Below are 25,751 nucleotides of genomic sequence, written 5' to 3'. Positions count from 1 at the left end.
CTTTGCTGTTCACTCCACAGCAAAGTTCCTACCTCTGAAATAAGCATGGCCCATTATGAGTTTTGTGTGTTATTTGTTATCACAGAGCTTATGGCAGAAGTGAGTCTTGGGCAGGTGGCTGGGTGTGGAGCCTGTGGAATGTGTCAGGTGGGAATGTGGACAAGTGAGGCACAGCTCAGGGCCCCCTTGGAAAGGCTGCAGCTCCAGCCTGGGTGTGCAGCTCAGCTGAGCCTGTTCTCCTCCCTGGAGGCAGAACCCCTTGGCCCATAGCTGGCTGCTTGCCTTTGACAGTGCACTGGGTGCCTCAATGAGACACAGAGCTCACAGGCAGTAGTTGGTAGTTTTTCTCTCTAGCCTCTTTCTATGTGGCATTCCTGTGCTATAATCATGGCAATTAAGAAAAAGGCAAGACTTCTCTATTAATATTCCAGCCCTGAACTGTGGAGGTTCTCATTTTGAATGCTGCTTCAAAACTACAGCAGCGAAAGCGATCTTAAGTACAGATTTGAATATTATATGTGATTTTTCTAAGTTCCTAGAAGATCATTTGTATCCTCTTTATGCACACAGTTTTTTTGTTGTTAAATAAAGACTGTAATTCTGATAATTTTTAAAGCCTCCAGCATGTTTTTAAAGTTTGCCACTGAGTTTCCTGATTAACAATAATTGCAGTTTTTCAGCAGATTTCTGTCAGGTAGGAAATGTAACAAAACTGGCAATTGTCCAGTGCTTTACCAGTATGTGAAGCCTGGAGGATTTTGATCATCCTGATAAACTTTATAAGTGTAATTTCTTGTGTGTGTGTAGTGTACTAAACTGCACATGAAGTTATTCTCTGACTGACAGCCTTTGGGCTGGGCTATTTGGATAATAATAGTAATAATTTGGATGAAACTTTCTTTTTAATTATAAGTAATTGAACATAATTTCTAAATTAATTAATGAACAAGAAAATAAGATATTGGAGCAATCCAGAGGCTAATGTACTGTTGAAGACACATTTCACAATGAATGAAACAATAATAAAAAAATTATATTTATATAATGAATTTAAACTAATCAATATATTATGTATAGTATTCTTTTCTATAGCATGCTGTAGTTCTTGTTGCTATTAATCTAAAATATAGATTTACAGATATTCTATCTAAGTGCAGCAATAAGGAAAAAGAATCACTGATGTATTTCAACAGTGAAAGAGTCAGCAATAAAGGACTTAAAATTAATTCCGAGTGCATAGTGGCCTGTTGCCAAGGCTATTTAGGAACAGATGTGGCTGAAATAGATACCAATAGTCTGCTTGGGATCTCTAAAGTAAGACATCTGTCAGTCTATCGGTCAGTCAGGAATAATGGAAATGGAAACTGGCTGTTACAAAATGTGAATTACTGAAGTTCCAAGAGGACTGAATTCAAAGCTTTTGATTCTACTTCTGACATGTAGAGAGCATATTTTCTCTAAGTGGCTTATCTGTTATCCAAACAGAAAAACTATTTTTAAGGAAGAGACGTAAGAAATATGAAGTGTAACTGAAAGTGACATGTGCCACATAAATATGTGACATTTTATATACATATGTACATTTTAGGATGTAAATTGAAGGAAGAAAGCATGCAGTTTTAAACAATCCCATGGTATCTAAACTTATAAAGCACTCAAATATTTTTCCAGGAAGTCTGTAAAATTAATGTATTTTAGAAAACTGCTGTATGAAGCTGCAAAATAATTTACTAATCTACAATTTATTGTGGAAATTGAAAAGTATATATGGAAATAGGATACACTAATTAAAGGAGTCTTAAATTTTGTTCTTTATTTCAGGGGACTTTTGAACATATCTTGACTGTCCATGTGTTTTTTTTTTTCCTTTATCAGAAGATCAGTTCACGTGTTTGTGGCACAACTTAGGTTGTTTCATTCTTTCTGTTCTTTCTTGTATTTCACACATTTATCCACCTCTTTGCTTCCATTGAAAAGGGCTAACATCCTCTGGATACCTAATAGGGCCTTTTATGTGCACTTTAATTCTCTACCTCCAAAGAGAGAGATCAGATATTTAAAACTTTGTTCAGGAAAAAAGTTTCTGTGCTAGTTCTTGAAAATTGTATTTGTGTGTTCAGGTTTGCATACATATTAAGTTCTGCCTGTGTTAGTGAGCTGGATTCTGATGCTATGGAAATTTGAAATAACAGGATTTATTTAGCTTTCATGGAAAGTAAGTCTACTTTATGGCCTGTTTAATGTAAGACTTTCTGTTGATGAATTTGTGGTTTGTGTTATCTTAAAGCTCTTGTAGGCCATAAACTGAGCAAGTTTTAGGCTTGGATAAAGGTGCTGGGTTTTGTTTTTGTGGGTGAGATTTTTTCCTTTGTTTCTCCTGTGGCGCTGTGTAATAATTAGGTCTTTGCCATGTCGTATTATTAGAGATAAGGCTGTGCTTTGCTTTATTGCTCTCCTCTGCCTGCCTGGGGAGCGAGGCTGGTGCCTGGCTGGGTGCTTGGCACAGCACCTTGTGCGCCATGGGCCAGTTGGCACACCAGGAACGAGCCAGGCGTGGCTGGTGCTGGGCTTTGGCTGCTGAGCAGGGGATTGCAGGGAGATGGGTGGGCATCAGGGGCAGTCAGGAGCGCTGTGGTGGGGCTGAGAGGATGTGTTATGGGAGCGTGGGGGGTTTGGGGCAGCTGATGTGTGCGGGAGGGATGAAAGTGACTGGAGGGGACACTGGAGCTGTTCCTGGGCAGACAGGGAGACATGCAGGGTGGTGCTGTGCAGTGAGGGGGTGTGTGATACAGCCTGGGGAATCACTGGAGAGTTAGAGGAGACATCATGAGGTAATGAGGAGTAGAATGTGAATTATTTTAAAAAAAGGTATCAAGGTTCCATAATTATCTTGTTCACAGTTCACTCTTGACTATGCCTTTTGGGCAAAGGCGTGCAAGAGCCAAATGATGGTCCTGCTTACAGAGCATGATGGAGAGAATCATGGTGTATATTAAAAAATAAGTTGATATGCTAACCAATCTTTGATGCCCATGCTAATGATGTTTTCATATCCACAATGGTGCTGTAACACTGAGTCCCTTTCTCAGTGTAAATTATTGTTCTTTCAAAATTATTGAAGAATATGCAGTCAAATCCCTTATTGAAGTAGGGATATGCAGTCGAATCTCTTGTCTCAGTTTCTTAATTATCCTGGGTTTTGGCCCTTCAGAAACATTAATTTTTTTAGCCCCTCTTTCAGATCCTAGATGCTGTTGTATTCTTTCTTTGATTGTCCTTTTACCATATCATCCCCGAATCTGTACCCTCTATTATGCACCTTTGTCTTTTTTTATTGCATCAAATATTGCCTGCTTATCTTAACTTTTAAACGTAATTAATTGGCAGACGCATGAAAATGAATTTTTTTCTGCAGTTGCAAAACAGAAATAAAAGTAGGGAAGTCTGTCATCTGCTCTTGTTGGAATCAATAAAAGTAAACTTAGAAAAACAATCTTCCTCTCCTTGTAAATGTCTTGTTAACTATGTATGTCACAGAAGCAGCAGGTAAATAATTGCAGTTATGTAAAACCCAAACAAATAGATATTGGATAGAAGAAATCCCTTTTTGTTTGCTGTTTCATTTAGGTATGCCTGGCTATGTTATGCACTGCCTTTAGAGGAAGTATTTATTCAGGACATGCAGTTCTCTAAAGGTATTTTTATCCTACTAAGACAATTTATGAAAAAGCTTAAGTGGCTGAAAATCTGAGAACATAACCTGAAGAACAGAGTAGTCTGTGTACCTTAACATTTGTGGGCTGTGGAACTAATGTTTTCCTTTTGAGAAAATCAGTGGTCCTGGTTTTTATGACTTATGTTGTAGCAGTATGTGCAGACAAAAAACCATAATGTGTTGAGTATCTGATACATGTATTACCATATTGCCATAAGGAACTGCTATTATGTTAGACACCAACTGATTTCGTGATAGTGTTGGATTTCTCTCACATATGCTTATGTTTTTGTACAGATGATCCTTTAGGAACATCTGCTAGTTTTGTGGTGGTATCTGCTGTTTCCTTTCAAAATTTGACCTTTTTGTCGTTTAGTGCTGTGACTGCTATAGAATTGTGTTTTACCAGGATCCTTTTCTAAATTGATTCCTGTCTCATAGACATTAGCTGTCAATTTTTGGGGTTGTGATTTTTTTTTTAAACTTTTAAAACTGCTGACTTGAAATAAGTGACTAGAATATTTTACAATTCAATTGTTCAGGTTGTTTCAAAAATACAGGTGTCTGGGGACTAAAAGTGTGGATGGTACATCTCAAACTATTTCTCTAGGGAAGTAGTTTTGGAACTCTAGACTTGCAATTTAGGAACTCTTCCCCCTTTAGTTGAAGAGCAGATTTGAACAGTAAAACCATGTGTTATTAAAAAAGTTGAAATTGTAAGCCTGAATTTTTTTGTGAGATTTGATGTCTGGTAGCTGACCTGTAAGGGATTTGATGAAACACAATTCACTTATGTTTAAGATCTGATGGAACTTCCTCCTTCCCCAGCTTCTCACCTAGTTTTGAAAGGAATATATTAAATCACTTACAACAGTTTTTTCAATGACTTGGTGTAACTCACAGGTTTCCAGTCCAGCACGTGGCTGTTTCTCACCTGTGTGCTGCAAGTTTAAACAAATGGTCAGTTCATTAACAGAATTCAGTGCTGAACTCTGAATTTCCTGGCTGTTGCCTGTTTGAGCAACGTCAGATGGTAGTTAGTTGGATGCTTTTCAGTACTGAATAGTTGCTGTAGTTGTCAGTTTATTTGAACTGTGACAATATATCTGTTCTGCCAGTCCATACACTCAAGTGAATATAGGAAAGTATTCTTTGTGAGGCTCTCAAAATGCAAAGCAACAGATGTTATGTACTGCACAATTATAGGTATCCTGGAAACAGGTCTTTACACAGTGCAGGCGGTCTTGGAAAAACAAAATTTGACACGTGAATGATCAAGTTAAGGGTAACAGCAAGAAATCCTTATGACTAAATATAATGCTGTTTTGCACATACTGATCTGAGTTTGGGTAATTAAATGCTTATTGTTATATCACCCTCCTGTCATTTGACAAAAGTTTAAAAATTATCTTGTAGTTATATTTTTCCGTGTTGTTTTAGTACAGCATAGTAGAAATAGAATATTCTCACTTAAAAATAACATATGAAAATGACTTTTGAAAAAGCCTATGTAATTCTAGGTAGTGAAAATTCTTGTAAATAAATTGCTAACAGAAAATGGGGAAAAAATTCAAGGTGACTTGCTGGGTTTCTATGTGAAAATAGCACATTTTTGTCTGGCTGATCTGAAGATGGTTCAAAATGAGATTGCTCCTGTCCAAGTCCTCTCCCTGCTCTCCTGTTTGTTGCATGGCCTTTTGGAGACTTGTCAAAATGCTCTGTCAAGAAAGGTACTGGAAGATTTCACACTTGGATGGCTTTGGGTTTCCCAAAGGCCTGCTCTGTCACATCTATGTAATTTAACTTGGAGTGAGGTGATTAGCTAGGGATCAAAATTATTGTGCTGCCAGTGAATAATACACTAACAGTTAGATGGCTATAGATGGTGGTAGCTCATGTCAACATCAAACTTTGAACAGATTTATTCCGTGGATTCTGCAGCTGACATTCTCTGGTGAACCTAAATGTATTGTATGTATACAAAAGATTGTATACAGATGTCTGTTTTTAATTTTGTATTGTTTTTATTTAAGGAAAAAGAATATGCAGAGTATTTAATGTCAAATGTAATGTTTCTTGGACACTTGACTGCAACACACACATTAAACAGAGCCAGTAGTAACTGGAGTTGGTTTGGGAAACAATGCTTAGTAGAAAAATGAGTACCTGATCGATGTTTGTTTCTTTTTTTAATTGTAGTACAAGTTAAAATTAAATAAGAGGTGGGTGTTTTTTTTAGGATTTGCATTTGCTGAGTACTTAATTATTTAAAATATGATGGAAATGAGCAGGTGGTGGTTTTGAAATTTTGTCCCCAGGTCTCACTTGTTTTATGGAAACAGTTTGGGGAAGGTACACACAGAAATTCAGTACTGAATTTACAATTATTTATATGTATACAAATGTTTGTCTTGCTTAAAACAGATACTGTTTTTTTCATCAGCATTTAGCAATATTAATTTTATGTGGGAGCAGAGCAATAAAGTAAGTTCTTTCCTACAGCCCAACTTCAAAGCCATGGCAGTTTTACAGATTTGACCAGGCAACAGGACAGTGAGTCCAAGAGTGGGAAGAATTACACATAGTGTAATTATTAGTGTATTGATCTCTTGCTTGAATGCCATCAGCTTGGAATAAAGATCAGGAGCTGTAGCTATACCATTCCTAATGTGTGCGATTATATTTTATCATGTGCAAAATGTCATCTGTCACTTAAACAGTTGTTAGGATTATTATGGTGAGGATAATTAGAACGTAAGTAGAGGCTAAAGCAGATGTTTGTATGCTCTATAAACCAGCAGTTATTTAACCACATCTTGGATACTGTGTGCAGTTCTGGTGTCTGCAAAGGCAATGTGGGACTGGAGAAGGTTCAGGGGATGACGATGGGTAAAGGTGCATAATGGCTTCTGGATGAGAGTGGCAGACTAGGCTGGCACTTCTTGGTCTGAAAGGAAAGTACTGGAGATGGGCTCTGGACATGAGTAAATATGGTGCTTCTAATTAGGCTGAGCAGAACCAGGCTGAAGACCAAATGGATAGCTAAGAGAACTGTAAAACTTACTGCCAAAGGATTGTTAATGCTAAAAGATTTTGTGGATTCAGATGGATATGGAAGGCCTCATTTTACTGCTCTTAAATGTTTAGAAACCACAGTCAGCTCAGGGTGTCCCAAATGAAAACAGGTGGGGAATGGAAAAGTACTAGTGGGAAACAGAATAAATGCTTCCTTTATTCCTTCTCTTCTCTTAGCATCTGCTTATGGCTATGGTTTGATATAAGATACTGGCACAGATGGACGTTTGCTCTGTCCTGGTATTGCTGCTCTTACATACCAGAAACCAGTTAAATTATATTTAAATGATATTTTGAGTAAAAGCACACACATCAGTAGTCTGCAATTCCACCAGTGTCTGCAGTGCCAATTTAATGATAAAATCTTAACTTCAGTTTGCCTAGTCTTCCATTTGCAAGGTGCTTCTTTTTATTGGTGGAACAATACAGTTTAAAGAAGTATGTTCTTTGCCTAACAAAATACCATTTCCTTTTATTAAATGTTGGTTAAGTATTACAGTGCAGTAGCAGAATGTTTAGGAAACCTGAATTTCTTAGCCATAATTCCCTTGAAAATATTGTTCATATGACTGCTTCTAATTATTTATAGTATTGAGGTTTTTTATATATTTATTTTTTGTTGTGGAGATAGGAAGGTAAATTCCAAAGACATAGTTAGACTTGTATAGGATAAGAGTCTGAAACAATTACAAATGTTTTAGTTTGATCAACTTCAGAATAGGGAAAAAGTGTAACTTCAATATGCTTTGATGGTATTTTTCCATAAATATATTTATGGAAAAAATATATTTATTTTAAAAATTATTTATGGAAAAAATTATATTTATCCGTAAATGTGTTTGAGAAGATTTCTTATGTTCACAGAAGAAAACCCTTAATACAAAACATCCATTTCCATTAGTTTTGTCAGCCACTTAAAGATATGTGCCAAGATATCAATACAGATCATTTCTTGAACACAGGTGGTGATAATTTATTGCACAGTTCCCTTTATGGTTAAGTCAAAGATTATTGTATGATGTGTAATGTGTGGCTGGATATGTGCAAGAACTAATATTTGTTAAATTTACTTTTAAACGAGAAAAATAGGTTTAATATTGAGATAGAGGAAAACTTGCATGGAATATAACAATAACACACTGTGCAAGTGCATGCTGAAGAGTTTGAAGATGCATCTCTCTGTTGCTGTGTGGGTGCTCTGAATGGGAATTGCCCCCTGACTCTGCAACCATATGCAGGATTGTGATGCTGTGAGTAAAATTTGTAGGATCTGCAAGTAAGATACTTACTTCAGCCTCGTAGTGGTAATCCCTGTGCATATTGGTGTAATGCTAGCATTTAAAAGTTTGAGGGAGTAAAAATTTGTGTGTATTATGGGAGATTTGAAGCGCATCTTTGTCAGCTGACATGTTTATTCAACAGTGAAGACTGATCAGAAATGGCTTGTTTGTTTGTTTGTTTGTTTGTTGTTATATGTCAATCGTATTTGTTGTCATATGCCAAGTAATCTTTCTGTTTGATTTTAGTACTTCGTACCAGGATATGTAAATGTGAAGTGCGTGTGCAGTTACCATACTGGAGATAGGAGGAGTTGGTGGTAGATGCCAAAGGACTTGCTTAAAGTACATTGGAGAGGTTTGTTGGAAGTTTTTGGTGCATGCCAGGATGGAAAGCAGACATTGTGGAGCATTTTGGGGTGGGTTTTTTTGGCTGCTTTTTTGGCAAGTAGCTCTGTTTTAAAGCAGTCAGAAAATAGGTAAGTTTCTGTATATATATTTAGTACACTAATTTAGATTGATATCAAAGTGCAAGTTATCTCTATACCTAATTTTGAATTTCATGATACTCAATGTTGACCTTTTATTCATAAAGCATTTTATGAATTCTGCATGTTCTCTGGCATGCATTAACTTATTCTACTTTATGGACTGGTTATGTCACATTTCAAAATTGAGATCTCCAGATTTTTGAGAATCTCGTGAAAATCTCAATCAATATTTTAAATGACTCATTACCATTTATTAATGGTAATGAGTAATTTAAAATATTGTTTTAGGTATAGTAATAGAAATTATAATTTAGAATTATAATTTCTAAATGGTATAACATAAAATATTAAAACAACTCTAAGGGCTTCACCTGATCATTTTGAGTGTATTTTAATTTTTAAAATAGCAATATATACAATTTTTATAGACTAATCAGATATTCCCTAGTATTATTTTTTCTGCTAAACATTGTGTAGGCCTGTTGATAGACTTTATATGTGTGTGATGCAATGTACCAAAATTTAAATTAGCTCAGAGATATTTCTTATCTCCAGTTTTCCTTTGACACGGGTGTGTTGCAGTGTGTGTGCAGCAGTGCTGCTGCTCGATGCAGTGAGCCTGCCCTGAGCTCAGTGCAGATCCACGGGCACAGGTGGGTGTCCTGGTGGCACCACGCAGGGAAACACATGGCACTACACAACATGGGGCAAAGAGCACGCAGTTGGAATTCAGAATCATTCTGTGGATACCTTGGAAATTTGTGCTTGTTCATGTATGGGTTGTAATTTCTGAAAAGGGAGTGCGTGTTGTTGTATTGAACATTTGTGAGACAGACAGCACTCTAATGTAGCTGTCCTTACTTTGTGCAGAGAGGAGCTATTGTATGAGCTTGTTTATGTCAATATTTTAATAATTTATCTTTATAACTGCTTTTGACTATATTTATAGTAACATTGGCACCCTGTGTACAGAAGATAAAATCAGTGCTGAAAGGAAACTTGCATCCATCTGGAAGCAATAAACTTTTCTAAAAGACTGCACAGTGTTACTTAATCCTGTGATTTCTCACTGTGAGTGAAATTAAGGTTTGGTTCAGTTGTGTCACATCATATTGGTATCAAATCTTTTGTGAGAGCCATGTCGTAGTGTTAAGCTACAAAAAAAAAATTAAAATTTATGACAGTCTGAGATTGTAATTTCCTCAGTCACAGAATTATGCATCATTGCAAATGGAGTCAATTCCAGATAATAAAAATAATTGTAATACTGGAAAGCTTCTGGAGTGTTGCATTTTTAGGCCTTCTCTTTATATGAAGTGCTAATTTCTTTACTGCACAATTGACTAAGAATACTTTAAATTTGGTGTTGCATTCTAAGTAATTTTTGTATTGTACATCTATCATGTAGTATAAATTATGTTTTTGTTAAGACAAAATATTTTATAAAGTTAGAGAAACATGAACAGTCTTCATAAGGAGAAAGGGGGAAAAATCTATATTACAGAGATCGTCCAATACAATTCTGGGGGGTTTTTTTGGCCCTTTTCTTTTAAGTTTGTTACAAGTGTGGTGTACATGAACAAAATAGGATTCACTCACCCCTGCAGGCAAAGTGGTGTAGCCTGATTCTTCCTGTTCCTAAGTGGCAACTGAGCATTGGGCTGAGGGAAGGGTTTTATGCTTGTCAGAGGATTCTGGTGGTGCTATTGCCATCTCTTGCCCTTGGGCTAGGGCAGGAGATGCAGATACACTGATACAAAGGATCACAGAGTTTCCTTCATAAATCTCTGGAAAAAAAGAAACAGACCAGACATCAATGAGGATAAAGCCAAACATGTAGAAATTTGTGGATGAGGTCATCTAGCAGCTGATAGCTGTGCTTTGATAACTAAAAGCATGACTTGCTAGGGTACTTGAATTATCCACAGTTTACAGAAGGAAATTGTGTTTAGAAGAGGCCGCTGGTTCTTTTTTCCTGAAGAAAATGTTTCTTGAAAGCCTTTTCCAGAAGAGACTAAAATTCAGATATTTGAGATATAATGAATTCCCTGACCACTGATATTCAGCAATATGGATAGTTTATAAATCTGTATTTGAGGCTGAGGCAGATCTGGTGCAAGTAAGGCTCCAAGTAAAAGTAATTGTTAACTTGTATTAATCAAACTCAGTAATGTTGTGTGGCCATAAGAAGTCATTTGTTTCTCCGCTTTCCCTTATTTTCTGAAATGACAGAAGTAATTGCTGTGATTGTAACATAAATTAGTGGGTACCAAACACTGTGTATGTGTGAGATGCTTTTGAGGAAATGTAAAATTAGGCTCATGTTTCCTCTTTGGGAATTCTTTAGTATATTTCAGCTCTGCTAGCCCACTCTATTAAATCATGCAGGCTACTAGATACCAGTCTTCTCTTTATTTGAGAAATCTCTCTCAAAATAAATTCCATTTTATGATGGATGTAGGGTTGGTCTGTGTAAGACTCGTCATTTTATATGATACATATGTTTGCAGAGGTTTTGGGAAATGATGGAAATCGGTGACACTTTTTAAAATGTTGCTCTGAAGTTTCTACCATAAGTCCTCTTACTTACTAAATGAAAAATCTCAAAGTTTAAGCCACTAAACAAACGGTTTGCAGCTACTTGTCAAATCATATTATGAAATTAGGCAGTATGTGGGCCATGTTCTTAATATAAAATGTAGAGCTTTCTATAGTACATTTCCAGTGACCTCTTTCTTGCTCTGGTATTAATAAGGAAGTGTAATTATTAAAAGCAAAGCTTTTGCTTCATGCATCCTCTCAAATGCTTCAGGAGGGGAATCAGTCCTTGTCTGCCTTGCTTCCTTTCAGCTTACCTTGTTGTTCTAGCATTATTCCTGATAGATCTTTATGCTATTTTTAAATTGATCATCTCCCTCAAACGTACGTGTAGAATGAGGGGGAAACTCTTCCTTAAGGTGAAGCTTTTTCTCTGGGACAGTGTTAGGCCTTCTGCTAAAGCTTCAATCACACTTTTTTTTTTTTTTTTTTTTTTTTTTTTTTTTTTTTCAGAGGTATTTATTCAATAAGCTATCTGACTTCTTTTCAAACTGCCAGTGTCAGTATATTTTTCTAATGAAATTCTGCCATTAGCCTGTAGTTAATAAGCAAGGTAATTCACTGCTCTATGTGAGAGCTGAGTCGAGGCACTAATGAAAGCTTGATGGATAGATGTCTGATGAGCCTCATTACAAGAGGAAAGGCCTTTTCCATGGCCTGCTGGGCACCAAGCAGACTCAGGAGGATGTTTCACTCTGATGAGTGACAAGTGTCACTCTGAGATCTGGTCATGCTCCCAGGGAAGTCCCCAAGCCTGGCCTTTCTCCACAAGGCCTCAGCTCCAGCAAAGCCAGCCTCTGAGCTGTACTAAACTATGCTCTTACAGTATGGGATCCTCTTTTCTTTTGGTTCAGCCAGAACTAAGTAGTAACCAAATTTTAAGTCTTGATCCAGCTTGAGTCTGATCCAGCTCAAGACTTCAAGGGCTACACCAAACATTCCCTAAGGCTGCCCTTCTTTCAGTTGGAAGGATGCTGTGCACAGGGGCTGTGTGTGCAACAGCCCTGTGGTTTGGTGGGGGTGTTCAGAAGCTTGAGGAATAGTCTTTAACAGATATCGTGGAGAACAGGGGCTGGAATCAGCTGGTTGTGGTGTCTTGGGGAAAGACCCGTTTGAAAAGTGGTGAGAGACAAGAGAGGAAGATGAAAGGTAGGAGGTTACATTTACCCATGCTTTTAGTATAGCAAAATTGTTTAGGAACAAGGGAATTATTCTATTATGTAATGTGAACCTTTATCCCATGACTGAGATTTGCACTGGAAAAGTACTTGGGTTTTTGGCTAGTATTGTGTTGAAAAATTGAAACATCAAGTACAAATTTGTTCTGGAATTTTATTTTTTAAATATGTCCATTATTCTTCATAAAAATATTCTTTTTAGCTATCTGTAATTGCTTAGTAGTTTAAAATAAGATGACTTTAAGCTAGAATAGTGAATAACTCCTTGTCCAATGAAACATAACTGAATGTGTCATTGTTTTGCAAAGTGGAATTTTATTCTGAGACTTGTAATTTATTTTTTTTAATGTATGAGATGTCACTAGAGCTCTGAAGCATTAAGAGAAGCCATTGTGCATATTTTCCAGTTCTCACTGACTCTTGTTGATCTGTGTGATCTTTGGGGAGTTGGCAATTGGAAGTGAAAATGCACAGCAGATTGGCTCAGGCCATGTTGACTTCCTGCTGATGAAAGCAGACAGTCCCAGTTCTTCCTTCTTCCCTGCTGTGAATTTTCTTAGCGCTTTGTAGCATCTCTAGTTTTATAGGACTTGTGTTGAACTGATTGTACTAAACAATGTGTCAGCAGACTAAGCCAGGGAAAAGTGGGCAATCTCTGTTACTTTAGGGGTTGCTTTGACTCAGCTGGGCTCTGTCCAGAGCCAGACTTCAGGAAAAGGGCTGGGCTGCGCAGTCATGGCAGGGGAGTGGAGGGTGGGTGTCTATTGAGAGAGGGATTAGCAGGAAGCTATTGCATTTGCTTGGCAAAATACATCCCTTCTCCCTAAGATTCTCTAGAGAAGGAGAATGAAAGTGGGTTGTATCCCTGTCAGATGTTTTTAAGCTCAGTTTTCTGCCCTGAAGGAATACAGCTGCTGCTGCAAGTGAATAGCTGCCATTAAAAGGTGAAGTGAGTAGTTGCACCCTGCTTTTTCTCTCCAGCTCTGCACAAACTGAGATGCATCTCTTCAGTCCCTTGTAATACTTTCTGAGCTCCTTGCTGCTCCCAAGCAGGTCATTGCACAGTCTGAGAAATGTATTTCTAGATTAGGCCCTTGCTTGTGTTAAACTTCTCCTGTAACTCCTTTAAAAAGGACTAGAGTAATGTAAAACTAATCTTCAAACAAAAACCAGCCCCTCCCCAGCCTGGCCCTGGCTGTACCACCTTCTCTTCAGCTTACTATTGGATACTTTTGGCAAGCAGAAACTGGAATTTTGATCTCTCTGCTTACAGAAGACAGTAAGAGGCATAGCATCAAATTTTGCCAGAAGTGTTGCATGACTTACCTTTTTGCAATAAGAAATCATTCAAAATTCATGTGTTTTGAAATAGATTTTCTGTCTCATGTTTAGGGTAGTTAAATAAGTGCTAAATAGCCAGAAAAGCTTTACACTTTTTCTTGGCTTTTCTGGCAAGAATGATCATATCTGCTTTTCTCACTGCCAGCCCTTCTTGATCAATAAGTAGCTGAAAACTGTAGAGGTTTTATGAATCAGCTGCATGCTGCTTTCTGTGCTTTGCTGATTTACAGTGAGGGAAAAATGGGCTTAGTAACTGATGGGCTGGTTTATAGGCATTAGACATTATATTAAATATTCCTAAACATAGATTTATTGACAAACTGTCAAAAATTAATTTAAAATTCTATTTATATTTGGGTTTATATTAATATAGTTATGCTTATTGTATGTCCTGAATGCTTATTTTAAAAGTAGTATTCATACAGTATAGGATGGTCTGTGATCAATTTTATAATAAATGTTTTATAATAAACCACTTCTTTAATATGTAATGATCACTGTATTTTCTTTAGTATGGTCTTGAGGATTTTTAAAAATTTCTAATTATTTCTGTTAAGTTACACTGCACTCAGCTAAATCAACTATTAAGGAAGTAAACTTTGAGAACACAGTGGGGCAGAGAGCCTAAAATGTGTAAAAGCTTTATTTATTCATTATAGTCAGGAGAGCTAGGTATCTTGCCAAAGGTCATAGGAAGCATTTGTGACACTCTTTGCTTTTTGTCCAGTTCTTGTATTATTGCCACATTTTATGTGTGTTTTCTGGTATTTTCCATATACTCCAGATATTTGTTACGGAAATTAAGTCCTTAAGTACCATATCTGGATGCTGGGCTTCTGTGGTAAGGTAACAGTCCAAAAAGTGGTTCCTTGTTGAAGTGTTGGTGTTTATATTTAAATAGCACATTTTCTTTAAAATTGTTCTATTTTTCAGTTGTACTGCATTTTTTCTTTGTGTATATTTTCATCAATTTTGCTGTAGACATGAGGTAGTTAACACTCTTAACTAAGTAAAATTTGGTTTAATATTTACAATTAAACTCTATTTGAGTGTATTAGTTCCTCATCTTTTGATTTAGCTCAGTCTGGTTGATTCAGACATAATTTTTTGTTAAATTAGAGATTTGATCACCATAAATAGGAAAAAGATAGGATAGTCTCATTGCTTGAAATTAGTGAGATGATAAATAGCAGCATAAAACTTCCTAGAAATTCATCTATCCAGGCAGATTTTTCTTTTTTTCATGCTGTATTTGGGAAAAAAAAAAAAAAGTGGACATGTGCAGAAACTGTGAGTACAATTAGCGTCAAGCAGATAAATCCAACTCTAATCCTGTTTACGCTCCACATCAGACAGATGTGCTGAGATTGATTCAGACAAGCCCTTGGCTTATAGTAACTTTTTTTAAAGTGCCATATATTCTGGTTTTGTTAGATCTTTGTTAAATGTTAAGTGCTGTTAGTTTTGCTCTTCCCTAACGCCTGTAACCTACTTTATGCAGGTTGCCTCTCTGCTTTCCTGATGACAGGGCAGCCTGGTAGAAGAGATTATCTTTATTCCTTGTAATTAAATTGACTTTTTTTTTTCAGAAGATACAACAATGGGAAGTGGGTACTGAATTAAATAAATAGCATGATATCTAATAGATGTACACTTAAATCTCTTGCAAGAACAGATGGTACCCAATATCTTTCTGAGTAATGTGAGAGGACAGTTAATGTCCTGAAACTGCTTGCAATAACCAATATGATAGTAACAAGCCAATACGGTTTTCAAAGTTTAAAAAGTGTTTACTACAATATATACTTTATTGCACAAGTAAGCTTGGTTGTCACCTCATTCTAGAAATATTTTATAAACACAGTTTATGACCTAAATTTTCTTTATCTTGATGAGTTGTTTTATAAAATTTTACTACATTTGAGATGGTCTTATTTTCAGTAAGCAGAGAAAATGAAAATTATAGAATATGCCTGGGATTTTATGCAGATTTCTTTACAACTTTAGGAAAAAAATGGGCTATCCTAATCCTACTAGCTAATTCAATGTTTCCTCTAGAAATTAAAACTCAAGGATGATGGTTTTTTACAATTCAGCATTCCTAGAGTTTATATCATTTTCCAAGATTCATCTGGAAATGTATTCCTGTAAAATCAGCAAAGTCAGATGATGGTTTTGAAAATCTAGTTCTAGCTAGTAAGAATGTTTGATAAATTCAAGTAAGTAACTGGCTAAAGTAGCCGTGAAAAGAAAATGCAGACCTTACCTGACTTAAGACTAAACGTCATTTTATGAAAGCAAGTGGAGAATAAAAAGTATTTTGTCAGGCCTTCATTTTCCTTGACTTGCGTGGGATAAATAGACCAATGTTTGTAACTTATATGTGGTGCACATCCATAACATTGGTATAATAGAGTTCATGATCTCCTCAGCAAAACTAAGAGTTAAATCCAAAATATGATTTATTTTAAAGAATTTAAAAAGCAAACCCACTTAGAATATTTGTATTCTAATGAATGAGTGTTGCAGCTCAGTTATTGCTACAGAATGGTTGTGGGCATATTTCCTTTCTCCTGAAACATTGAGGTAGTGTGCTGGCATTTTCAGTGTACTGTATGTCTGACAGTGAGACTTTGTGAAAAAACCTAAGCAGACCCCTCAAAAATTCTATTTTAAAAGTTAAATAAGTCTTTAATGTAGATATTAAACTATGTAGTTCTAGGTAATTTGGGACATCACCAGTCAGTTTTTCATTTCAGGCCTGCAAAGACTATTTGCTCTTAAATGTTTCAGAAGAGCAGTACAAATTTTGACAGAAATTAAGATCTTGGGTTTGGTAATGTTAGTACCAAGTTTGTTTGTACAATGTCCACTTTGAGTTTGTGTAACATCATAGTTCAATTGGAATCATACAGTATTTCTTCCCCCTCAGTTCCCTCATTTTTAAAGGATACATTGGCTGAAAATATTTTTACAACAGTTGTTGCAGTACTTCAGGATTTATGTTGGGGTTTTTAAAAAAAGTCTTTAGGTGAGTTTTCTCCAGTTTATTTGCTGTATACTTCTGAAAATATGCACTCTGTCTCAATGCACAGTACTCTCAATTATTTGTCACAGTATTCCTGCTAAGAGTGGATTTCAGTCCAGTTTTGCACCTTAGTAGCTGATTTATGGAAATATTAGGATGATAAAGTATAACAAGTTGGTGAAAAATATGTGGGAAGTATAACAAGGTCATGCTTGGTTCAGAGCAGGAGAAAATGAATTGGTTGAGAATTATGAGGAGAAGTCATATTGACTTGAGCTTTAGCAGTGTTAGCATGGCTGAGGAGAAGTCATCCAGGATTCCTGGACAGAGAAATGATCACTCCTAGCCTCCTTTAAGAAATGATGTTGAGCAATGACAGTGTCAGACTGTTACAAGAATTGACAAAGTCATCTTTTTCCTGCCCAGGAAAAGTATATGACTTTCTGAAACCCTCAGCTTCAAGTGGGGTAATGAAGTTGGGGGTGCTGTCCATCTTTCCCTGGGTGACAATTAAAATAGTTTTCCCAACACTCCAGTACAGCATGTATCAACTATTCATCAAACAGAATCTGCTGTAGTTTTTTCTCTTGAGAAACCAGAGTTGTTTTTAGATTTGGGGAAGTTTTCTGCTTTCTAGCATTTCTTGCCTTGGGCTGCAAAAGGACCTTTATTGATGTGCTGTATGAGATCTGCTGTAATTAAGAAGAAAGCAGGGAAATTTTTCTTTCTGTGTCCAAAGAATCTGATACCTACAGGAAGGGTGATATTTTTCCTTCGCTTTGTGTATTTGACTTTGGTTTTGAGGAATCTGAATGCAGCTCAAGAGAGCAGAAAAAGGAGAAGCCTGTACCACAGTGCCTCAGTTGATACATCTCCAAAAGGCACTTGGAAATGAGGTGGTAGCATCTGCAGCCACAGCATCCATGCAAATAACAGCCCCAAGATAACAAAACCTTCCCTTGGCTAACACAAGTCTCCCCTGGGATGAGGATCTCAAACTCTGACAAGAACTTTTTGGAAACTGTTTTGTCTTCTAAACTGAATTCATAAATCAAAAATGAAAGCAAAGATGAGTAACACAGTTTTGGCTTATTTGTCTGTTTTTCCTTGACTGTTTTCTGACATGTTTCTGCTGTAAACACAAAAGGTAATGGTTGTATCAAATGCAAAAATATACTCAGCTTGGGTCATAGCACACTATGACACTACAAGTATGACTGCTATGATTGCTGTGATTTAGGTGAATAGAATAAAGAATTTGCTTTTTGAATCCAAATTAAAAAAGGTGTTTCTTAGAGTGTGAAATTTTATTAATTTTTTTGAACACCAGAAAGCTGAGTAAATAACCTCTTTGAAATTGCTTTGTTTGTACAGCTGGATACATAACAAAGTTGGTAAAACAAAAGACCAATGATTGAGGGAAATGATATGCCATAAGTTTCAATGCAAGCATGAACAGATGCAAGAAGTGAACGTAGAGATGAAGTCCTAACAATACTTTTAGTTGTTACTCCCAGTCACTGTGGTAATGCTTTTCTTTTAATTTTTTTCTCCTTACAGGTGATTCCAGTGTGGCTTTAAAGGCTCAAGAGGAGATTATTGAAATGAAGGATGTATTTTCAGTAAAACTGAAGCGTCGTCGTTTTGCAGGGCAGCAAAAAGGTGGTACTTTGTTGGGTATCACAATTTTTAAATGCTTGCATAAAGAGGAGAACAAGCTTACAGACTGTGCTATCCATTTAAATAACCTAAGCGAAGATCATTGTCAGTCATGGTTTAGACATCTGAAGGAAATTTTAAATGGTAAGCATTAAATAGAGGTTGCTGTCATATTTATTTCTATTGGCAATACATGAGGCTGACTGGAGCTCAGAAACATCTTGCCTGTGGAAATTAAAACACAGACATGAATCTTACTTCTGGCAAATGTTTACTACTGAAGTTTTACATAGTCAAGTGTAAAATCTAGGAAGGTGACAATAATTGACTAATGTATCTGTAAAAATGAAACAAATTGATGTTATTTTTGGAAGAGTCTTGGAAGCTACTGAAAAGAAGTGGTTTTCTTTATTTTGATTGAAGAGTGTTCCGTTCAGAAATCTGCTTCTGAGAGAAAGAACATATTTAGCTGATATTTTCACTTGAAATTACATCACACCTGATAGTACTAGAGTAGTTGCACTCCTGGGAACTCTTCAGGAACTTCCTGGTGATGGTTTAGGAAATCCCACTTGAGGCTTCCATATTCTTTAGCAACATAATGGGAGAGAATTTCCTCATCTTCATTAATTCACAGGTGGCAGTGCTCTTAAGATTCTGTATGACTCTTGTTGCTAGATTTGATACAAAATTTATTGACAATAGTGATGGGATGCAATCCTTTACTGTAAAAATATCTTTCTGTGTTTGCCTAGGCTAATGCCAATTTCAGGATGCTTTGTTTAACCAATTCTAAGGTTGGTTGGTTGGGGTTTTTTATTTTATTTTATGGAAGCTCTATCAAAATTATGAGAAAAATATTCACCATATAGGGAAAGGAGCCTCATAAGAAATCCAAACCTTTCACTGTAGTTTATATTTGAAAGGCACATAATGTAGCACACTTTTGATTTAAATAACCAAAACTACATCCCTTCCCCAATGCCAAACTCTGATTTAGCTCCAGAAGGTGCCTCTATTTACAGATTATAGAAAATGAGTTTATTAGAGAAGAAAAGCAGTCTATCTTGTGACACACTATTAGAACTCCAGCTGAATTGTTAAGACTGAGCCAGATTACGGAATTCAAATCTTGTACATCTGTAGTGCTTGTGACAATACTTTGAATAAGAATTTATGGTGTGCTTCTACTGAAGTTTCACAAGCACATATTAAAGAAACAACACAAGTTATTAATTGTACATTCTTGCATTGTTTGTTTACAGTATGGTTTGGGTTTTCCCAATGAAGATGTGCATTAAGAAGTGCCTTCCCTTTTCCCCTTTTAAAAGGCTTTATGATGAAATATCTCAATCTGCACAAGTGCCAGGATTCCTGTAGATCTCCAGCTACCCATAAAGGCAAGGACATTTGCATAAGGAGCAAATGTCTGTTTTGTTCCTAGATTACTCTCCATCTATCAGGAGCAGTGATACCATATGTTCACAGAAAAAAAGCTGCAGTATCTCTAGCTCAGGTTGCCTTGACCTCGAGGTGCAGTCTGTGCTTTAGAGCTTTGTAACTGGAAGCCACCTGAACCCAAAAATGTGTTCTGTGCAATGCTGTTTCAAGTTCTTGCTTCAGTCTTTCTCTAGAAGCTCAGACCTTGTATAGATGTTTTTTGGATCTCTGATCAGTACATTTTTTCTCCTTGCTTTCTACTTCAGGTATAAAAAGGACTCAGATAATAATAACCAAATGAAATTCTCATCATACCAGTTGCTGATGTGTATATTCACCTAAGTCTGAACTAAAAGCAGCTGAGTTCTGTTAATTTCTCAGTGGCTGATATTTCTGTGGGAAGCTATAGTGGGTTTTCATAGTTTTTGCTGCAGCCTTTTAATTTTTTTTTTTTTTTTTTGTAATAGTGCTAGAATCATTGTTGTTCATGAATTCAAATTGGCTGCTTCTGGTTTTATCCTTCTGAAGTAGTAAATATTACTTCCCTGCCCTCCTTCCTCCCTCAGTCTGTCTGATCACAAAGTAATTTTTCATTAACAGCTGCATTATTTACATGAAGGATTTTTTTATTGATTCTGGGCTATATCAAATTAAAAGGAGGTGATTTATCAAAGTAGAACATATACATATATATAGATTTGGTCAATAATATTTAGACATTCTGACAAATGGGAGCACATATTACTGACAGGTATGTTTCCTCTGCAGATAAATTCAATTTCTACTTGTTTACCTTACTCTTTGACAATTTTTTAGGTTTTTAGGCATATACATTAATTAGGGAACAACAATGGCAAGTTTGTTGGTGATACAAGCATGAGACAAAGTTTATCTGAAGGTTTCTAATGAAGATTTAATTTTTTTTGGCAGTTTCATGTACAGTTTCCTTTTTACAGTGTGATCTGTGTTTGTCATGGCACATGTCATGTCATAAATGGTTTTTCCCTGTTCATTCTTATTATCTTCACAGGGAGTGCCCTCTGTTGCTTTGACTTTGTGTTCAGAGTACTTCAATTTAAAGTTTAACTGAGCTGTAATTTTTTATGAAGCCTGATATCATGTAAGTGAGCACACACAGATATAAGTGTTTAGAATTTAGTCACAGTGACTGCCATTATGGTTCTTCCTGTGCGTGACAGAGTAACAAAATAAATGTACCACCATCTTCCCATATTTGAGGAAGTTCTTATTTTCTGCCAGCTGTTGCTGCTGTTGCAGTGCATGCCAGCTAGACATGAAGAGCTTGCTCATTGATAGAGTGTTCCTGAAATCTGATCTGTACATCACATGTGTGTTAAACTGCTGTAAGATAACCACTGCCATCTTCATGCACCTCTGGAGCCTTGGCTCTGGGCTGGCTCCTGTAAGGCCCCAAAGGGCAGCTTAGACAGGGTCTAGGGTGCTGTTATCTTGTGTCAGCCCTGCTGCACACCGCACTCTCAGTGGTTTCCATTTATACATCACATCTTTGTACAGGATTTACAGGCATGGCATGTGGGGGCACACTGTGTCAGTAGAATTCACCGTTTCTTCTAAAATCCTCTGCACGTGCAAATACATAGTGGTTCTGAAAGGGTTGAGGCAGGCTCAAAAATGAGAGAAAATGTACAGTTGTCAATGCTCATCAATTGTTTTTAACAAGATAAGACTTACTAACAGCTGATTTGAAAAAGCTTGATTTAAAACTCTGTAAACTAACAAGACAGTAAATGTGGTTAAGAATAAATGATAAAGTAGCAAAAAAAGCACAAAGTGCATTTTATTTTTATCTGCTGTTCTGTAGTATCTATCACATGGGGATTTGATATGAAAGCCTGAAACTTCATGCATGAAGTTTTAATTAAACCATTAATGTTAAACATTAACTTAGCTTAGTTAATATTAACAGCAGTGTCTCCATAGTTACATCAACGACTCTGTCTCATATTGTTAGTTTTTCTCATGTATAATATTCCTAATGTTGTATAAAGTATTTATAAATGTAGGTGGTAATGACATGATTCCAGGCTCTTAACTTTTGTAACATAAACCCATTTTGCTGAGGCTGGGGCCTGAAAGCAGCACAGATGTATGTCTGAGCACAGCGTCTCTGCTGCCCCAGGAGCCTTTGTTTTCAGAACACCCTGATTGACCCACCACCCTTCATGGTTCACTGATTCACTTGATAGATCAAGTTTAAACTAGTGCATATTAGCACATTTGTTAGTACTAGGGGAACAGTTGGCCTTCCTGCTTTAGGCTGCTGGCTCGTTTCAAATGGAGCAGCCAGGGAAAACAATAACAGAATACCAGTTAGGGGAGCCCCAAAAGGCTGGCAGACTGGGATCAGTTGCACACGGTAGTCAATGACATTGATTCATTCATACAGATGTTGTTTAAAGACAATTAAAAGATTATTATTCAAAAACACTTTAAAGAAGCTTCACAATTATGTTGTGTGAAAGTTTAGTCTTTGGCTGTTGCAGGATATGCTTTCATTAAACTCAGTGGTTTGGTGCGTTCTAACGTGTCCAGTGCACACCAGGAATGATAAAGTAATAAATTTTGTCATGATCATCCTTTCATGTCAGTTGGCAATTATTTGGCACAAATAAAATCACTTCAGTAGGGCACCATCTCTGCTCAAATGTTTGTGAAAAATATATCTGTCAATGAAATATTTTATCTTTCTAAAAAAGTAAATTGATGTTCAAATAGTCATAAAGAGAATATTTTAATACTTTGATCCTGTGAATTCATTTGGTTCTTGAAAGTCTTGCTGGGATTTATCTATTAAGTCTGATATGCTTTTCAGCAATAGCCCAATATGCATAATTATAAATAAATTTTCTAGTTTAGAATGCTTTAAGGAATTAATTTTTCTTAAAAACTTAAATTCAACCATTTCCTCAAAAATCTAGGATTTTTTCCCCAACTGAAAAGTCTATTTTCTTTTGCCTCCGTAGGATTTATTTTGAAACTTTATATTGCCACCTAGGGTTAAATTTTTACATGTCACATGCAAAAATATTGAAGTGAGATAGTGATATTTGCTTTTCTCCCTTCACTTTTCTCCCGATGTCTGTTTTGCAGAACTGTAACTCACACTGTCTGGGTAACAGAAGTTTTGACACTTCATCTGCCTTCTCTACTTCTACAAACTTTAATTTTCTATTCTTTCCCTCTGCTTTGTCCATTGCACTCTTTTATTTGTATGTTTGGGGGTGTGGTTTTTGTTTGTTTTTTATAACTTTAAAGGTATACTCAGATATCCATGACTGAAGTCAGTTTTTAGCTGTGGATGTTGGTAGGGGAGTTGAGTGTTAGGAGGACCAGCTGATCACAGTTTCTTGTAAATAAGATAAGAAACATGACAGCACATTTATGAATTTGGTTAAATCTTTTCTCTTTTGAAGCAGGGGTCCTTATTCTTAGAAGTTTCCAATTTAATTTTGAAATGAGAAACTTATAATTTGCTTGATGCTTTAGGCAAATGATAGTCACAGAAATTGTTTTTTTGGTCTTGTTATTTTTATAACTTCTACAGGACTGCAACAATACCAGTTAGTGGATTTCAATTAAGACACAATGAATTTCTGATAACTATTTATATGTATTAATTGTCTTTGGAAGCTTTTATTTAGACTTCCTTGTTTGTGTTGTAATTCCTGTAAAAAGACATTCCACTGCAGTACATACCTGCAGCGCTTCTTTCTGTTTCCAGAGAATCAAGAAGATTTTAGGTTGGAATTGATATCTGGAGATGATCTGTTCTGGCTTCCTGCTCAGGGCAGGTGAACTTCTAATAAAGATCAGGTTGCTAAGAACCATGTCCAGAGAAGTTTTGAAAATCTGTAAGGATGGACAGTGTCATCTATGGCTAGCTGCCCTCATTGTGAAGGGTGTTTTTCTTTATTTCACTGTGGAATATTCCTTGTGCCACTTGTGCCCATGGCCTCTTTGTCCCAGCATCTGCAGGAAGCCTTGGCTTGGAGGCCTGTGGCTTGCACAGGAGATGCTCAAGGAAAGATTTTGGTAGATTTGTCCTTGGGGCTGGCCAGGCCGGCTGCCGCTGCCTCCTGCCCGCGGCCTGCTCCGGCCCCTTGCTGTGGGGGCAGCTCCGTGCTGGACCTGCTGCCTTCATCTCTCCTGGGCTGGGAGCCTGCAAGGGGGGCAGCTCTTCAACTTCAGGCTCGGGAGGTGCTGACAACAAGGCTGTAGTGCCATCCTTTGGACTTCTGGCTGCCCTCTTGTTCCTGCAGCCCAGAGAGCCCTTGCCCTTCCTGGCTGCCCTGGCACCGTCCAGTGATGTTGGGTCTGGTCCCTTGGGAGCTGCCAGTGCTGTCTGAGGTGCTGGAGCTGCCAGTGCTCTCTGAGGTGTTCCCTGCCAGAGCTGCCAGTGCTCCCTGAGGTGCTGGAGCTGCCAGTGCTCCCTGAGGTGCTCCCTGCTGGAGCTGCCTGTGCCCTCTGAGGTGTTCCCTGCCAGAGGTGCCAGTGCTCTCTGAGGTGCTGGAGCTGCCAGTGCTCTCTGAGGTGCTCCCTGCCAGAGCTGCCAGTGCTCTCTGAGGTGCTGGAGCTGCCAGTGCTCTCTGAGGTGCTGGAGCTGCCAGTGCTCTCTGAGGTGCTCCTTGCTGGAGCTGCCAGTGCTCCCTGAGGTGTTCCCTGCCAGAGCTGCCAGTGCTCTCTGAGGTGCTGGAGCTGCCAGTGCTCCCTGAGGTGCTCCCTGCTGGAGCTGCCAGTGCTCTCTGAGGTGCTCCCTGCTGGAGCTACCAGTGCTCCCTGAGATGCTGGAGCTGCCAGTGCTCCCTGCTGGAGCTGCCAGTGCTCCCTGAGATGCTCCCTGCTGGGCCCTGCCCCATCCCATGCTCAGAGGGTTTGGCTGGCCCATGTGCTGGGCTTGGCTTTGTCCTGTTGAACATCGTCAGGTTTTTCTCAGGCCTTTCTTGTAGCTGATCAGGGCCCTCATGAACAGCAACCCTTCCCTACAGCACATCTGTAGCCCTCTCCAAGTTCCCTATTTTCTTTTTCCTCCTTTTTGAAAGAGATGCTTCTGAACACAGGTGCTTGTTACTGCAGGCATTCAGGATTCTCCAGGATTAACTTGCTGTGCAATGACTTGGCACTCTCTGCAACATTTTCACATAAACATGATTATACATTTTTTTGTGTAAGATTTTGAGGTTATAGCAGAAAACTGATACAATAATTTTCTTCAGAAATTATTAAGAAACTCTTCTAAATTTTCTGACACAAACTGGATAAAGAGCTAGTTTTCCTTTCACGATTCTTTGATGCATTGAAATAAAAGGAAAAATTATCTTTGTGACTTCTATAATTATGTTTTGATCTTAATGAATACTTTCCTCTTTAATGTTGAAATAGTGTTTAGCTATAATTTCTTTAATAACTATTTCTGTTCAATTGTTGAGGTAGAGTAAGTGGAACGAGCTGCAGGAAGTCCCTGCTGACACTCTGAAGGTACCTGTGGCTGCAAAAATTGAAGTAGTATTCTTCATGGGCAGGAAAATGTGCTTTCATTCCTGGCTCCCTATGTAGCTCCTTTGGCTACTACTAATTTTGTTCTTGAATGTTGAAAGCAGTACACTTGCCAGATATTCTAGCTTTTGACTAAGAAAGTGATAGTCTACCCTGGTCCTGAAACCAAATTCAGAATCGTTCAAATCAAGTCTTTTGAATAAACACCATAAGAAGAGCAGTATTGCACACTACTGCTTGCTTCTTGCAGCAAAGCAGCCTCATTGAACCATGGCCATTGTAGGAATTCTAGAAAAGGGAATTTAAAAAGTAATGTTTTTGGTTTAGCATGAGTTATTTACTCTTCAACAAAATGCCATGTTTCAAATAATAAAATTACTTCAATGTGCGAAACAAGGTTTAGCTTTGCATAAC

General features: G+C 37.4%; 1 protein-coding gene across 1 annotated transcript in view; it reads left to right on the top strand.

The window, feature by feature from the left end:
• CERKL (ceramide kinase like) overlaps positions 1 to 25,751 on the top strand; it is a 52,120-nt gene that overhangs the window by 2,782 nt on the left and 23,587 nt on the right. The window contains exon 2 of the mRNA XM_063162260.1: positions 18,264 to 18,506. Within this exon, the coding sequence (XP_063018330.1) occupies positions 18,264 to 18,506 (243 nt within the window). The remainder of the gene's footprint in view (positions 1 to 18,263; positions 18,507 to 25,751) is intronic.

Source organism: Melospiza melodia, chromosome 8 (genome assembly GCF_035770615.1).
Source record: "Melospiza melodia melodia isolate bMelMel2 chromosome 8, bMelMel2.pri, whole genome shotgun sequence".
Lineage (NCBI taxonomy): Eukaryota > Metazoa > Chordata > Aves > Passeriformes > Passerellidae > Melospiza > Melospiza melodia.
This window is presented reverse-complemented; position numbering and strand designations above follow the sequence as displayed.